The sequence below is a fragment of the Crocuta crocuta genome, unplaced genomic scaffold (genome assembly GCF_008692635.1).
Source record: "Crocuta crocuta isolate KB4526 unplaced genomic scaffold, BGI_CrCroc_1.0 scaffold528, whole genome shotgun sequence".
NCBI classification, from domain to species: Eukaryota; Metazoa; Chordata; class Mammalia; order Carnivora; family Hyaenidae; genus Crocuta; species Crocuta crocuta.
Genome location: NW_027530010.1, coordinates 1,429,625 through 1,447,242, shown reverse-complemented (window position 1 = coordinate 1,447,242; position 17,618 = coordinate 1,429,625). Strand labels below are relative to the sequence as shown.

Below are 17,618 nucleotides of genomic sequence, written 5' to 3'. Positions count from 1 at the left end.
TGGTGCTGGGATGTTTAATGTCGTTAAGACAAATGGGCTGGTATTCCTTTTCTGCTGTGTAGGGTTATTTAAATGACGAGCTGTGTTCATTTCTTATCTACGTGTGATTTGTCCTCTCATTTAGTGAATGGAGTTCCGTCTCGGAGTCCGAGAGTGCTCGCTTCCGGGGACGACTGCGTGGACAGTCTGCTGCAGCGGATGGTGCCCCGCGAGGACCAGGCGCCCCTGGAGAAGAGCGTCGAGGCCGTGACCGCATCCGCCTCCGTGCCCCCTTCCTCCAGTCCGGGCCACGGCCACGGCAGGGAGCGGGCGCTGGGCAGACCAGACGGCCTCCTCGCGCCCGCGGCCCCCAGCGACCCCTGCGGCAGTAGCATCGCGCTGCTTTCCGAAAAGTTGCCGGGCGGTTGTCCGGCCCCGCACATCAAGAGGAGCGCAGTGGAAGCCATGCAGCGCCAGGCTCGGAAAATGTGCAATTATGACCGGATCCTGGCCACTAAGAAAAACCTGGACCATGTCAACAAAATACTAAAAGCCAAAAAGCTTCAGAGACAGGCCAGGACAGGGAATAACTTTGTGAAGCGCAGGCCGGGTCGCCCTCGGAAGTGCCCGCTGCAGGCCGTGGTGGCGATGCAGGCCTTGGCTGCCCAGTTCGTGGGCCCCGAACTGAATGAGGGCAAGGAGAGCGCGGCCCTGCCCTTCCGGCCCGACACGGTCACGGACGTCATCGAGGCCGTCGTCCAGAGCGTGAACCTGAGCCCAGAACACAAGAAGGGGCTGAAGAGGAAGGGTTGGCTGTTGGAAGAACAGACCAAGAAAAAGCAGAAGCCATTCCCGGAGGAAGAACGAGAGCACACCGAAAGGTAATTCCTGGTTTCGTGTTTTGTCTCGTGGAGGGAAACGGCATTTTACACGTGTGACGTGTCCCCGCGCACGGGTTTCTCTTCGTTGTACAAAACCTGCTCTTCTCATCTTATTTACAAGTGTTCCCAGGGCCTCCTAGGGGCTTCAGCTGGCTAAGCGTCTGACTCTTGATTTCCACTTGGGTCACGATCCCAGGTTTCGGGAGTCTGAGCCCCCCGAGGAGCCTGCTTGGGATTCTCTCTCTTTCCTTCTCTCTCTGCCCCTCCCCCACTTACTTTAAAAAAAAATGTTTTTATAGCTTCCCAAAATTATAAATAATTAAGTACAAGGCATGTAACAATTCAGTCTAATCCCCTCACTCTCCAGATGAGGGAGTCAAGGCCCAGAGAGGTTATGTATTTTCCCCAGTATATAGCTGGTGCCTGGACTCACTTTTACTATCACACTATCTCCTCCATGCTCTAAATTTGTCTTCTTGTCATCACATACATTTTTCTGCACGGTAGATTTATTTTCTTCATACTTTCCTTGTTACATTTTTACCTTTTTCTAAAGGTATGGAGCACAGAGCCAAAAGTCACCCCAAAAGAAGAACATTTAATCCTCTTGTTATGTATCCAACCAGATTCATTCCCTGAAGGTATATTTGCTATTGTTATGTTTATTTTTTTTATTTTTACTTTTTTAATGTTTATTTTTGAGAGAGAGGGAGATAGAGAAACAGAGCACAAGCAGGGGAAGAGCAGAGAGAGAGGGAGACACAGAATCTGAAACAGGCTCCAGGGTCCAAGCTGTCAGCACAGAGCCTGACCTGGGGCTCAAACTCAAAAACCACGAGATCATGACCTGAGCTGAAGTCGGATGCTTAACCGACTGAGCCACCAGGCGCCCCTGTATTTGTAAATGAGCTAATATCAATATTCACCATTCCCAAATGGCTTTTCCTTTACTAAATGTAGCATGTCAGTCACAGTTACATGGCAACCCTCGTTAGAGAAATACAGATTTAAAACTGCTAGATACATTTTAAGCCTCTGCACTTATGCTGTCAAACTGCTTTATAAAAGCCACACCTATTTGTACTTTTTACTAACATCATACAGTGATAGTCACGTACTATTTACCCCCCACTCTTATCAACCCGAGAAATTATCTTTTTAAAAAATCCTCATCAGGGGCAGGGAAAGAATATCTTTATCAATCTGATATAGGTGAAATATACTTGCTGTGTGTTACTTGCTACTTATTTTAATTTGCACGTATTTGCGTACTAGAAGACATTAGTATTTGTGTACGTTCCGTACCTCTTCTATAAGTGCTCATTACATACAGTCAGAATGATAACCCTGGGGCGCCTGGCTGGCTCGGTCAGAAGAGCCTGTGACTTTTGATCTTGGGGTCGTGTGTTTGAGCCCCATGTTGGGTGTAGAGATTACTTAAATAAATAAAACTTTGGAAAAAAAGAATGATAACCCTTAGTGTTTATTGTATGACATTTGATTTTCTTTAAATTTTCTTGCCAAACAGCAGTAGGACAGTTATCAGTCTTGTTCTCTGCCATCTCCGTTGGTGAGTCCCATGTAGAGGGCCCTCCCAGCTCTCTGCTGTGCATGGCTACAGAAGTCCTTTCCTCGAGCGTGTATACAGGATAACTGTGTTTTCATGAGTGAAACCCGCACTTGGAAGGAACTCAGTGAAACTAAAAGCGCACTGATTGAAAAGTTATGTCTCTCTTCACATGATCTCATTTCCTTTCAAATCCTGTTCTCATCATGGGCATGACTGTTACCAGCATGCCATGTAGGGGCACCCAGCTGGCCCAGGCAGGGGAGCAGGACTCTCTTGGTCTGGGGGTCATGACTTTGAGCCCCATGCTGGGAGGGGCTCCCCTCAGGAGATTGTGCAAGAAAGGACATGACATCGTGAGTTTCCAGGGGCAGCAACAGTTTTTCACCTTTTTCTAACTAGAACCTACTATAGTGCTTGTTAGGTGGCAGGAGTTTATTCATCTACTCATGCAGTAAGTGCTTGTTGCAAAATTGCTTAGCGCACATGCGGAGGATGGGTAGCAGTGGTGAGCAGGTAGAGCCCCACCCCTACCCTCATGGGTCGTGCAGCCTAAGTACAAGTAGGAAGAGTTATTTAGTGTTATGAGACCCTATTGTTGAGGTAACTGACCTCATTTCCCTGTGGAAGTAAGTACTAATAAAAATCTGAAGAGCAGACATCATCTGTTTTGTAAAGGAGTGAGGCTGGAGCAGACACGATCGGCTGAGTATGGAAAGGCAGAGCAGGTTCAAGGAAGTGAAAGAATGCTTTTGTGGCCAAAACACAGAGCAAATTCGAGTAGTGTGGTGTAGAGCCTAGGAAATGAGTCTCAGGGTCGTGCGGCCAGATCACACAGAGGGCCGTGTGTGCCGTGGTGAAGAGTGTGGACACTATTTGTTGGTTAATAACCAGATTGCAAAAGAATAATGTAATGGTTATGAGGCGCCTGGGGGGCTCAGTCAGTTAAGCGTCCCAACTTCAGCTCAGGTTATGATCCCACGGTTCGTGGGTTCGAGCCCCGCGTCAGGCTCTCTGCTGGCAGCTCAGATCCTGGCTCCTGCTTCAGATTCTGTGTCTCTCTTCTCTCTGCCCCTCCCCTGCTCATTCACTTTCTGTATCTCTCAGAAATAAATAAACTTGTTTCTTGATTTTTAAAAACAAATAATAATAATGGTTATGAGCTGGGTTCTAGATCAGAAGAATCTGGGTTCAACTCCTGGTTCTAAAAGGAAAAAAGATGAATTTTAAACACTGTAAAAAATGAAATCATTTCTCTTTTGTACTGCTGCTGGGAATGCACCCTGGTGCAGCCACTCTGGAAACCAGTACGGAGGGTCCTCCCAAAATTAAAAATAGAACCACCCTACGGCCCGACCCACCAATAGCACTACGAGGTATTTACCCAAGGGGCACAGTGTGCTGCTTCGACGGGGCACATGCACCCCAGTGTTCATAGCAGCGCTGTCAACAGTCGCCAGCGTATGGGAAGAGCCCAATGTCCGTCGATGGATGAGTGGATAAAGAAGATATGGTGCGTGCGTGCGTGCGTGTGTGTGTGTGTGAGAGAGAGAGAGACATGGATGGAACTAGTGTCCTATGCTAAGTGAAATTAGTCAGAGAAAGACAAATATCATATGACTTCACTGAGTATGTGGAATTTAATGTATAAAACAGATGAATATAAGGAAAGTGAAGTAAAAATAATATAAAAACAAGCAGGGGGACCAAACATAAGAGACTCTTATTAAAGACAGAGAACAGGGGCGCCTGGGTGGCTTAGTCGGTTAAGCGTCCGACTTTCGCTTAGGTCATGATCTCGCGGTTCATGGGTTCGAGCCCCGCGTCGGGCTCNTTGCACTATATGCTAACTAGCTTGAATGTAAATAAATAAATAAGTAAATAAATAAATAAATAAAATTTAATAACAAAATAAAATCATAATAAAAACATTTAAAACTAAATAAACACTATGCAACATTTATATACATGAGAGATATAGCTAAAGAGGTGGCTAGAGGGGGATTCATAGCCTTTAATACTTACATTATTTTCTTTTTTTTCTTTTTTTTAATGTCTTTATTTTGAGAGACAGCGAGCAGGGGAGGGGCAGAGAGAGAGGGAGACACAGAATCTGACGCAGCTCCAGGCTCTGAGCTGTCAGCACAGAGCCTGGCGCGGGGCTCGAACCCACAAACTGTGTGATCATGACCTGAGCCGAAGTCTCACACTTAACCCCAGGTGCCCCTACTTATATTATTTTCTAAAATGCAGATTATTTATGAACCATGAGTCCAATTAAGGAGTGAGAAAAACAAGAGAATAAGCCCCAAAATGGTAAGTGAAGGAAATGAAACTTACTAAAGCTAAGATACAATCAAGAGACTCACTGAAGACCAAAATTAGTTCCCTGAAGACAATAAAATATATAAACCGCTGGTAAAGTTGATCAATGAAGAAAATTATGAGTTAAAAAAAGGAGATAAGCTGTATATGGGAGATATAAAAATGACTGCTGTAAGCACGTTACACCCCACAAATTGGAAAACTCAGTTGAAATGTATGTAGTCCTAGGAAAACCCTATTCAAGAAGAGATAGCCTGAGTGTTTCTTTTTCATAAATCAAATCTTGAATTTAAAATCTTGCTGCAAAGAAAGCAGCAGGACCAGAAAATTCTACCATACTTGAAAGAAAAGGATCATTCCGTTCTCCTTAAAACTCTGTCGGGGCACCTGGCCGGCTCATCCGGTGGTCCATGTGACTCCTGCACTCAACGGTCATGAGTTCAGAGCCCACACTGGGTGTAGGGATACACACATATGTACATAAACTTAAAACGGAACTCTTTAGAGATGATGGGGGAAGTAGGGAGGGGAATACGCATACAGAAAGTACATAACCATAAGAAATTAATTTTTTTCATAAAGGTAACACTGACGTAGACATAGAAGGGGGTCAGCGTGTAGAGCCTCGCTCGCTAGTATCACACGTGCCTTCCCAGTCTAGTCACAGACTGCTTCACCATCAGCCAAAAGCATCGCCTGACTTCGAAGGTGACCACATCCTTACCTTTTTCCTCTCTACCATTTAAGATGCAGCCCTAGACAGCATCATTTAGTTCATCCTTCTTGCCCTTCATTTGGATGGAATTACCCAGGGCGTATACTTTTGTGCCTTCCCTTGTTTTGCTCAGCATATACATATATGCCCGTGCTGTCGCATGTTGCTATAGTTACCTTCTTTCCATTTTTGTGTAGTAATCCATTGTTTGTATATAATAGTTTTTCCACTTCACTGTTGGGTTGTTTCAACTTCGAGGCTTTTATCCAAAGCTGCTGCTCTTGATGATGCATCTTGATGATGCTCTTGATTCCTTTAATGTCACTGGTGGATATGGGCACTGATTTCTCTAGGGTCTATTCCAGGGGATGGAATTACTGAATGGCACAAATAAGGTTTGTCCCAAGTCTTCATTTCAAGCTATGGTAAGCTAGTGTGGAACTGGTTAGAATGGAGAAGGCAGGCCTACTACATGAAGGCTGTAGCATTGTGTATCAACAGGGCCAGAAAATAGTATTTAATAAATTGTGCCCTAAAATTTGATATTACCTAGTAATTGGATACTGTCTTATCCCATATACAAAAGTTAATTCCCAGTTGATTAAACCCATAATGGAATGAGAAAAATTCACAACTTTATTGTCAGAAAGGAGTGCATAAACAAGATCTCAAAAGCAGTACCCATACAGGTAAAGACTGACGTACTACATTATATTAAAGCTAAGAACTTCCATTCATCAAACAGCAATCTGACAAACATGAAGATTTGCTACAAACTGGGAAATTTGTAACATGTGTGCTGTATACAGTTTCGGTGTCCAGACTATACAATAACAACAACAAAATTGTGTTACAAATAAACCCCATATAATCTAGCAATTACCCTTTAGAAAAAGTCTTGCCCAACAGTCACCACAAAACTTTTCAGAAAAGGTAGTGGCAGATTTGTTATATAGAAAATAGAAACCTCCAACATTACCATGAAAAGGAATAAATACAGTTTTCCTCATAATGGGAAATGGTAATAGAGATTTATGAGTTACAGCTGATACTGTAATAATGGATGAATCTTAGAAACATAATATTAAGTTTAAAAAAACAAGTGCCTGAAAATTATATACTAGCTGGTACTACTTTTAAAACACACACAAACTAAACTAATTAATAGTATTTTTTAAAATAATTGAGTTCTTTTTTAATGTTTATTTTTGAGAGAGAGCACAAGGAGGGGAGAGACAGTGAGAGGGAGACACAGGATCCCAAGCAGGCTCTAGGCTGTGAGCTGTTAGCACAGAGCCCAACCCGGGGCTCGAACTTGGGAATGANACCCACGAACCGCGAGATCATGACCTAAGTGAAAGTTGGACGCTTAACCAACTAAGCCACCCAGGCACCCCAACCATATACTTTTTTAATGTTTATTCATTTTTGAGAGAGAGACAGAGCGCGAGCTGGGGAGGGGCAGAGAGAGGGAGACACAGATCTGAAGCAGGCTCCAGGCTCTAGAGCCTGACGTGGAGCTTGAACCCATGAATCGTGAGATCATGACTTGAGCCAAAGTTGCATGCATACCCCACTGAGCCACTCAGGCACCCTGTCATGAAACCATGCTTTAATGTGCATTACCTCTTCCTCTTTCCTTTCATGAAAAATTCAGACTTCGGGTGCCTGGGTGGCTCATTCGATTGGTGTCCAACTTGGGCTCAGGTCATGATTGTGTGGTTCATGAGTTCAAGCCCTGCGTCAGGCTTTGTGTTGACTGCTCAGAGCGTGGAACCTGCTTCAGATTCTGTGTCTCCCTCTCTCTCTGACCCTCCGCCCACCTCTCTCTCTCCCTCTCTCTCAAAAATAAACATTAAAAAAATTGAAAAAGAAAAATTCAGGTTTTTTTCTTTTTTTTAACGTTCATTTATTTTGAGAGAGAGAGAGAGAGAATCCCAGGCAGGCTCTCCCCTGACAATGCAGAGCCAGACATGGGGTTCCACCTCATGAACCATGAGATCATGACCTGAGTCAAAATCAAGAGTCAGACACTTAACCGACTGCGCCCACCCAGGCGCCCTGAAAAATTCAGTCTTAAAGCCATTAGGTGTAGGTATCCACAGGGGGTATAGAAACCATGGTGACCCTGAGTTGGGTGTTGGAGATTTAATGGAGTGAGGAGTTGGGCCCTGGGATGAAGTGGGGAGAGCATCAACCCAGCCCAGGGGTCAGAGCCTGCATCGAATGAGATGGATGTTCTTGTGAAGAGGGTGCCCAGTGCTGGGTATAGACACCAGCAAGGGTGGGACGCTCTCCATTCAGACTTTACTAATGAGGATTTCTAAAAATTCTGTGGACGGGCATTTGCATGTCTTAGACGCCCTCATGGCAATTCTGATGTGTGTAGTCGATGGCCAGCACTTGGAGAAACATGGCACTGAGAGAATTTATATATGCAGGTGATAACCAGGAAAGCAGAAAACGTCTTTGATTGCAGAAAAAAGAAATAAGATAAGGCACAGAGGTAGAAATGAACTTGTCCAATAAGAACAGCAATCAATCAAACAAAATAAGTTAATTGATTCAATAGATTGATTGATCCTGTTACCAAGTACTAAGTATGATTTATCCCAGTTATAAAACACTTGTTCAGGGGCGCCTGGGTGGCTTAGTCGGTTAAGCGTCCGACTTTCGCTTAGGTCATGATCTCGCGGTTCGTGGGTTCGAGCCCCGCGTCGGGCTCTGTGCTGACTGCCAGCTCAGAGCCTGGAGCCTGTTTCAGTCTGTGACTCCCTCTCTCTCTGACCTTCCCCTGCTCACGCTGTCTCTCTCTCTCTCGCTCGCTCTCCTAGAAATAAATAAAAATAAATAAATAAATAAAACACTTGTTCAACATCTTAAAAAACGTTTTTTAACATTTATGTTTGAGAGACAGAGACAGCATGATTGGGGGAGGGGCAGAGAGAGAGGGAGACACTGAATCAGAAGCAGGTTCCAGGCTCTGAGCTATCAGCACAGAGCCTGACGCGGGGCTCGAACCCACGAGCTGTGAGATCACGATCTGAACCGAAGTCAATCTCTTAACCTACTGAGCTACCCACGTGCCCCAAGGCTTATTCAACATCTAAAATCCTGTTAAGGTTCTTCATCACATCAAAAAGCTAAAGAAGAAAAATCACACATTCATATCAATAAATGTAGAAACATAATTTCACAGACTCTAACATGTTTATGATAAAAACTCTAAGCAGTCTGGGAACAGATAAACTACCTCAACATATTAAAGGCCATATACCAGAAACACCTCTACAGCTAACTTTGTCCATGGTGAGAGATTCAGAGTGTTTCCCCTAAGATGAGGCATGAGGGAGAATGCCCACTTTTTCCACTTTAATTCAGCCTAGTATTCAAATTCCTGACTGAAGAAGGCAGGCAAGAAAAAGAAGTAAAAGGCATCCAAAGTGTAAAGGAAAAAGTAAAATGAGCTGTGTTCACAGAGGCCATGATCTTACATGAATCCTTAAAGGTCTCAAACAAAACAGCTGTTAAAACTATTGAACAAGTTCAGCAAACTTGAAAACACAAAATCAGTTGTGTTTCTATACTCTGACAGTTTCCTAAAAAAGAAATTATGAAAATAGTTCTACTTACAGTAGCATCAAAAAGAATAGAATACTTAAGAGTAAACTTAGTAAGGCAAAACTTACACATTGAAAACTACAAATCATTGTTCAGTGAAAGTAAAGAAGACATAAATAAATGGAAAGACAGCCCATGTTCATGGAGTGGAAGACTGAATGTTGTTACGACATCAGAACAGCCCAGAGTGACCTACAAGTTCAGTGCAACACCCCAGTGACGTGTGTGTGTGTGTGTGCGCGTGTGTGTGTGAGAAAATAGAAAAATTCATTCTAAAATTCATAAGGAATCTCAAGGAATCCCAAGTAGTCAAAACAGTTTTTTTTTTTAATTTTTTTTTTTATGTTTTTATTTATTTCTAGGAGAGAGAGAGAGAGACAGCGTGAGCAGGGGAGGGTCAGAGAGAGAGGGAGTCACAGACTCCGAAACAGGCTCCAGGCTCTGAGCTGGCAGTCAGCACAGAGCCCGACGCGGGGCTCGAACCCACGAACCGCGAGACCATGACCTAAGCGAAAGTCGGACGCTTAACCGACTAAGCCACCCAGGCGCCCCTCAAAACAGTTTTTAAAATCTATAAAATCAGAGAACAGACACTTCTGGATTTTTTCTTTTCCTCCCCGTTTTTGCCCTGGCTAGAACTTCTTCTGTGATGCTGAATGTGTGATGACAGCAGACATTTTCCTGGTCCTTGATATGAAGGAAACTGCTTAGTCTCTCAGTATTGAGTAGGAGGCAAAAGAACATCTAGCAAGTTCCCTGCCATCTCATTGCTTTGGTTCCAAGGTCCCTAACCAATCTGTTTGCTTATTTTTATTTTATATGTAATTTCCAGGCCTTTCCTTCTACGTAGTGCAAGGATAAGTGGTAGTATCTATTCCGTCTTTGCCTGGAACTGGAATCAACTTAATTTTTAACGATTTAAAAATAAAATTTTTTTAATGTTTATATATCTTTGAGAAAGAAGGAGAGAGAGAGCGAGTGTGAGTGGGGTAGGGGCAGAGAGAGAGGGAGACACAGAATCAGAAGCAGCTCCAGGCTCTGAGCTGTCAGCACAGAGCCCAACGCGGGGCTGGAACTCAAGAACTGTGAGATCACGACCTGAGCCAAAGTCGGACGCTTAAGTGACTGAGCCCCCCAGATGGGGCGCCTGGGTGGTTCAATCACTTAAGCGTCCCGACTTCGGCTCAGGTCGTGATCTCGCAGTTCTTGAGTTGCAGCCCCGAGTGGGGCTCTGCGCTGACCGCATCGGGACCTGCTTGGGATTCTCTCTCCCTGTCTCCTCTGTGTGCGCGTGCTCGCTCTCTCTCTCTCTCTCTCTCTCAGAAATAAATAAACATTTAAAAATGTGCTTGATTGACTTGGGACTCTGGTTGGACAGACCTTCCCTCCGCCAGCACTTACGGATGTCACCCCTTGCCTTCAGCCTTGCAGCCTCAACAGGAAATCCCCATTCTTATGTCTGTACTCCTGTATAGATCATGTATTTTTTCCTTTGGCTTTTTAAATTTTTTCAGTAGTTTTTAGCAATTTACTGTGATATGCCTTGTTATATATTAGAGTTTATACTGTTTATGGTTTGTTTAGCTTCTTGGAACTTTGAGCTTATACTTTTTATCAAATTTGAAAAATATTTGGCCATTAACCTTTGAGGTTTTCTCATTATAAATTTCTTTATGTTGTAAATGTCACATAATTGTGTATCTGGTTTTTGTTTTTTTCCAAATGTTCATGTTTTTTTTTAAGTAGGCAGTTAACGTTACTTGTGGTTCAGTTTAGATTCTTTTGAAAACTGTTTTTAAGCTTTATTAGTGCTGGTCTTTATTCTAGGGATAGTTGAGGCCTATGAAACTGGGTGGCACTCCCCGCCGGGCTGTCTGTGGAGCGCCCCGGTGGCGGCCAGTGCCTCCCCACGCTGCCCGGTGGGCTCTGAGTGCCGACCGCCGCGTGCGGGCTCTCACGCGTGCTCAGGTCACAGCGCTCTGGCAGTCCCTTGTCCGGCCCGAGAGAACCTCACCCTGCATGTGCGCCACCCGGACTTGAGCCTAGAATTCCTTTCCTCCGTGGCTTTCTCCTCGCCGGCCCCAGGGCCCCCGGCGTCTCTGTCTCTCGCCTCCCCTGGCTGTTCTGTGCTGTGGCTCCGCTCCCTCCGTCGTCGTCCTCGGTGATCACAGTCCGGCAGTGTTGTTCGGTGTGTGACCATTGTGTTCTAACCTTTCTCCAGGTTTAATGTTTGTTTATTTTTGAGAGAGAGAGCGAGAGACCGAGCCAGAGTGCAAGGGGGGAGGGGCAGAGAAAGAGCAAGACAGAATCGGAAGCAGGCTTCAGGCTCTGAGCCGTCAGCACAGAGCCCGACTCAGGGCTCAAACTCACGAACCGCCAGATCCCGACATGTGCCGGAAGCCAGACGCTTAACCAGCTGCGCCACCCAGGCGTCCTGGACTTTCTCCAGGTTGAGAGTAGTTTACCCTGTTTCTATCCGTTTCTGTCGGGAGGACCAGTCTGGCATCTGTTACGCCATCACAGTCAGATGAGGAAGTGCCGTGTCTCGTGTTTTACTTGCTGTGATGTGTTTTTAATAGATAATAATAAAAATTCCCTTTAAACTCTCTTTCTAGCTTTACTGAAACAACAGTTGAGATTCCTGGTCCTCCTGAAACCCCAGCCAAGCCTCCCGAACCTGAGAGTACCTTGCAGCCCGTGCTTTCTCTCATCCCAAGGGAGAAGAAGGCCCCCCGCCCCCCAAAGAAGAAGTATCAGAAAGCAGGGCTGTATTCTGACGTTTACAAAACTGCAGAGTAAGTAGTCGCACCTGTCAGCCGGCATGTCTTAAAGACCAGTTCCTCGTCCGTGCTTGAAACAGTACTCTGACTCTCAGGAAACACCATGGGAAGGCAGGGCCCACGAGCACTGACCTCAGCACACAGCCCACAGCGTCCCCGGCGCTCCCGGCACTGCGCGTGCGGGCCGCTGCCCACCTTCCTGACCTCGTGGGTTGTCTTTGTTTCAATTTCTCATTTAAATTCTAGTCAGCATTTAGTGTAATAGGAGTTTCAGCATCTTCCCTGATCTTTATCTTCTCTCTGTCTTTCGAGTGGTTTTTTTTTCTTTTTTAAAAATAATAAAAATGGTACTATGTGGGTATCTAAAATGATCTTAATGATTTTCTACATTCATTCCTCATTGATTGACTGTTTTCTATATTTTCAAGCACTGCTGCATGCGTGAGATATGCTCCTTGTATGAATGCCCTGTTCCCTTGGGGAGGTTCACCTTAAGAAGCGCTTTCATTAAGCATATGTAGAGCCTGGGGCCACCTGGCTGGCTCAGTTGGCAGACCATGTGACTCTTGGTCTTGGAGTTGTGGGTTTGAGCCCCGTGTTGGGTATAGAAATTACTAAAAAATAAAGTCTTTAAAAAGAAAAAAAAAGAATGTGTAGAGCCTGAAAGAGACATCAACTGACTGGTCGTTGAGTATAAGCATGATATAATTTTTTAAGTTTATTTATTTTGAGAGAGAGAGCAAGGAAGAAAATGAAAGAACTCCAGTGCGGGAGGGGCAGGGAGAGAGAATCCCAAGCAGGGTCCTTGCCATCAGCACAGAGCCCGACACGGAGCTCAGACTTGCGAACTAGGAGATCGTGACCCAAGTGCCCCCAGTCAGTTGCCCACCCGGCTGAGCCAGGTGCCCCAACGTGATATCTGTACGAAAGGACAAGTGCATGTGTGTCGTGTGTTTTCGGATAACTAGTGACAGCGCGTGACAGGGCTGCGGCAGCACTCGGTGTCCACCGTGAGGTCATGAGGGTCTGAAGGAAAGATTAGATTGTCGAGCTGTATCTGCTTTGGGGTTAGAGTGTCTGCGTGTAAAAGCCACAGCACCTTAGTTTGCAATGAAAAGATGTTCTATTGATTGGCCGCTGAGGTAAATACCACGTAAGCCCTTTGTACCCTATTCTTGCTTCTCGGATCATGAAAATGTTTTACTCATTAAGTGTATAAGTTGCAGATGAATAGGAAATTCAAATACCCAAGAATTCAAGAAGATACACATTTCTTTTCCTTTAACTTAAAAAATGTTACAGGGGCGCCTGTGTGGCTCCGTCGGTTAAGCGTCTGACTTCAGCTCAGGTCATGATCTCACAGCTGGGGAGTTCAGTTCGAGCCCCGCGTCGGGCTCCGTGCTGACAGCTCGGAGCCTGGAGCTGCTTCCGATTCTGTGTCTCCCCCTCTCTCTCTCTGCTCCTACCAAGCTCATGCTCGGTCTCTGTCTCTCAAAAATGAATAAATGGTAAAAAAATTTCTTTTAATGTTACAAAGCACAAACTTCGTGGTTAATATGGTGTCATCACGGCTTCCTCGGGGCTGTAGCCTCCGTGGTTTCTGCCCTTCCACTTCAGCGTGAGGCTTCCGTTTCTGTGCTACTTCTTGTTCTGTCATAGCTGCTAGACTCCAGCCGTGAGGTCTTCACTGTAGAAGCAGAAGAGAGGAGAGGGAGGAAGGAGTGTCTCCCGTCTTCAGAAGGAAGCAGTGTGAAGTGAGCACATCTTCCCACCCCCACCCACATTGGTCATTTGAAGCCCTAATCCCCGGTGTGACGCTGTTTGGAGGCAGGACATTGGGAAGTAATTAGGTCATGAGGGCACTGCCCTTCGGGAGCAGGATTTGTGGCCTCGCAAGAAGAAACAGGGAGACGGCCGCCCTCCAGCGTATGAGGAGCGGCAGGAAGGCGGCACTGCGTGCCGGGGAGGGGTTCTCCCTGGAACTCAACCCCGCTCTCGCACACCCCAGCTCCAGAAGACTGAGAAATAAAAATGTGTCGTTTATGCCCCCCAGTCTGGTAATGTGTTGTAGCGGCCCAGGCTGGCAAAGAAAGGAGAGTTCAGAACCTCACGTATAGACCATGGCCAGAGCGTAATCGTGTAGCCACACTTCAGGCTGGGAAATAACAGGTAATATTCCGGTTGATGACGCCTGAAAAAATTAGCATGTAGTCACGACAAGTGAGAAAATGGAAGTGTATTTTGGAAAGAGCTATTTTTTTTTTCAGTTATAATTTTAAGCAGTGTTTTTGCTGAATAGAGAAAACAAATGTTTATCAAGTTTTCTGCTAAAAAAATTTAAGTTCAATTTTTCTATTAATGTAGTTTTTACAGATGAAATCCCTAAAAATGGGAGATTAACAATAAAGTCAGACTGTGAATCAAAAGATCCGTATCTTCAACCACATCAGCGTTTTAAAATGTCTCTGGTCAGACAGAAGTCTTCCACTCTGAAACAGGACTAAGATATTACCTTGTTTATGTTAGAACTAGCTATTCACCTCTTAGAAATAAAGGGGGGGCGGGGCCCTGAGAGGCTCAGTGTATTAAGCATCTGACTCTAGATACCGGTTCAGGTCATGATCTCACAGTCCGTGAGTTTGAGCCCTGCACCAGGCTCTATGCTGACAATGCAGAGCCGGCTTGGGATTCTCTCTCTCTATCTCAAAATAAATGAATAAATAAATAAATATTTTAAAAATAAATAGGAAGAAAATGGTTTATTCTGGAGTATTGTATTTTTGTTTAAGTTTCCCTATTTTGAGAGAGAGCACACAAGCAGGGGAGGGACAGAGCGGGGGAGAGAATCCCAAGCAGGTTCCACGTGGTCAGCACAGAGCTGGATGGACACAGGGCCCAAGCTCATGAACCATGAGGTCATGACCTGAGCCGAAACCAAGAGCCGGACACCTCGCGGACTGAGCCACCCAGGCGGCCCTCTTCTGGAATATTTTAAAGAAATTGATCAAATTGATACATGTCTGCATTTTTCCAAACCATGAGGCCAGGATGTCTTTATGGGCTGGCTGGTTCTTGTTGCTGGCAATTTTGCAGGTTTTTTCCTTTGGTTTTTTAGTTATGGAAGAGTTGTTCAGAGCAGTTTTAGGTTCACAGCAGAATTGGTATTAGAGTGCGGAGGGTCTGCGTACACCCCCTGCCCACGCAGCGCCCCAGAGTCTACACCCTGCCCCGCAGTGCATGTTCCTGTAACCCTTGAACTTCCACTGACACCATCATTGCCCGAAGTCCTGGCTGCGTTGAGGCTCACTCGTGGGGGTGTGCGTTGAGGGGTCTGCATAACTGTCTGGTGACGCGTGTCCACCTCTGTGATGTGACACAGAACCGTCACTGCTGCCCAGAAACTCCTCCATTTCCTGCCGGGTTGCCGTTGGGCCACCAAATGGCACAAAGAAACCACAGAGTTACTCTCGTATGTAAATTGTTGTGGGCTTCAGAGTTGCGAGGGGACGTGACCCCTCACCTGTGGACTTTAAGAAACAAACAAGCAAAGGGAAAACTATAGAGCCACACCAAGAAACCGTGTCTTCACTCTAGAGAACACACGCGTGGCCACTAGGAGGGAGGGGCCCGGTGTGGGTGACAGGGTGACGGGCGGACAGAGGAGAGCACCCGTGGGGGGCACCGGGTGACGCGTGAGAGCGCCGAGTCACTGCAGGGTCGGCCTGAGACCAGCATCACACTGGGTGTTACTGTACTGGAATTAAAATTTAAAAATAAAAATAGGTGGGTAGGCGCCTGGGTGGTTCAGTCGGTTTAGCGTCTGACTCTCGGTTACTGCTCAGGTCATGGTCTCACGGTTCGTGGGTTCGAGCTCCACATCGGGCTCAGTGCTGACAGCTCAGAGCCTGGAGCTGCTTCGGATTCTGTGTCTCCCTCTCTCTGCCCCTCCCCCACTCTCATTCAGTCTCTCTCAAAAATAAACAAACACCTAAAGAAGAAAGAAAGGAAATGTTGATGTTAAAATTGAAAGGGATTAAAGATTGGTTAGATGGTCTGGTGTCAGGGGTGTAAAGGGCAGGATGAGCGTCAGCGATGATCCCAGTGTTTCGTATTCCTGGGTGGATGGTAACGTCATTAGCTAAAATGCCAGGAAAAAAGTGGTATAGACAGTACTTCTTGGTTTAAGAAAACCTCCATTATTAATGTTCCTTGATCTAGGTACCAAAAATGTGTAGTAACCCAGCCGGCACACTGCTGTGGGAGGCGAGCCTGTGGGCGCGCAGCGGCCTGCTCTGCCAGGCTACTTCAGTTGCTTGAAGCAACACAGATTTATTGCCCTCCAGCTCCCGAGGTCAGAAGTGCAAAATGAGTCTCCCCAGGCAAAATGATACCCAGGTGTTGGCAAGGCCGCATTCCTTCTGGAGGCTCTCGGATGGAATCCTCTAGCCTCTCCAGCTTCTAGAGGCCACCCTGTGTCCTCAAACCAGTAGTGACCGGTTGAGTCCTCACATTTTTTCACTTCAACCTTGGTTCTGTTTTCATTGACTTTACCTTTAAATTCTTCTTCCACTTATAAGGACCTTTGTGGTTATGTTGGACTCATCCAGATTATCCAGAATAATCTCCCTGTCTCTAAATCAACATATTAGAAACCTTAATTCCTTCTGCATATTCCCAGTTTTCTGGGGATTACAGTGTGGATACGTAGGGAGAGAGCGTTACTGTATCTACTCTACCCTCTAGCTTGTGGGGCTCACACATCTGATTTTATATTTGTCTGTACTTCTCAAAGTCCTGAAAATGCTGTTACTTTGGAGTTTAGATTTTATTTCATCTAAAAGGAATTTAACAGAATGTGTAATATCAGATATATATCAAGTACATTGGAGTTTGAACTTCAGACTTGGGTTATATATGTATTTTTTTTATAAGTTTACTTATTTATTTTGAGAGAGAAAGCAAGAGTCAGGGGAGGGGCAGAGAGAAGCAGAGAGAGAATCCCAGGCAGGCTCCAATCTGCGAGCTCAGAGTCCCATGTGGGGCTTGAACCCATAAACTGAACCGTAAGATTGTGACCCAAGCCAAAATCAAGAGCCAGACAATGACTGAAGCCCGCAGGCACCCAGATGAGAGGGTACATCCTGGTGAGAGGGCAGAGCGCGGCAAATCGCCGGTGCCTCGGGGAGCCTTGGGCTCCAGCGCTGGCATCCTGGGCACATCCTTTGTCTCTCGGGAATCCTAGAAATGAAGTTTATGTGTCCTATGAAGCTCTTGAACATATGGCTTGTATATAGATGGGAGACTGAAGCTAGTAAAAGGTCAGCACTTCACTTTTAGGTGAGGCAAGTGGAAAATTCAGTTTATCTGATTTTTATTTTAGTTTCTAAGAAAGTGAAAGTAACCCAAGTAGAGGGTTTTTTCCTTAATCATCTTATCTTTATTGAGCTATAATGGACATCCCACATTATCTTAATTTCAGGTATGCCGTATAATGATTTAATATTCTATTTATTATGACATGATCACAGTAAGTCTAGTTATCATCTGTTAGCATACATAGTGACAAATTTTTTTTCTTGCCAAGAGAACTTTTTTTTAAAAATTTTATTTGTAACTAGTCTCTACACTCAACATGGGGCTTGAACTCAACAACCCTGAGACAAGAGTTGCACACTCCACTGGCTGAGCCCGCCAGGCGCCCCTGCCATGAGAACTTTTAGGATTCATTTTCCCATCCACTTCGCAGTACA

At 45.4% G+C, this 17,618-nt stretch overlaps 1 protein-coding gene across 1 annotated transcript in view; it reads left to right on the top strand.

The window, feature by feature from the left end:
- Positions 1-17,618, top strand: part of ASH1L (ASH1 like histone lysine methyltransferase) — a 178,780-nt gene that overhangs the window by 89,033 nt on the left and 72,129 nt on the right. The window contains exons 5-6 of the mRNA XM_077764062.1: positions 125-860; positions 11,704-11,883. Coding sequence (XP_077620188.1) covers positions 125-860; positions 11,704-11,883 — 916 coding nt within the window. The remainder of the gene's footprint in view (positions 1-124; positions 861-11,703; positions 11,884-17,618) is intronic.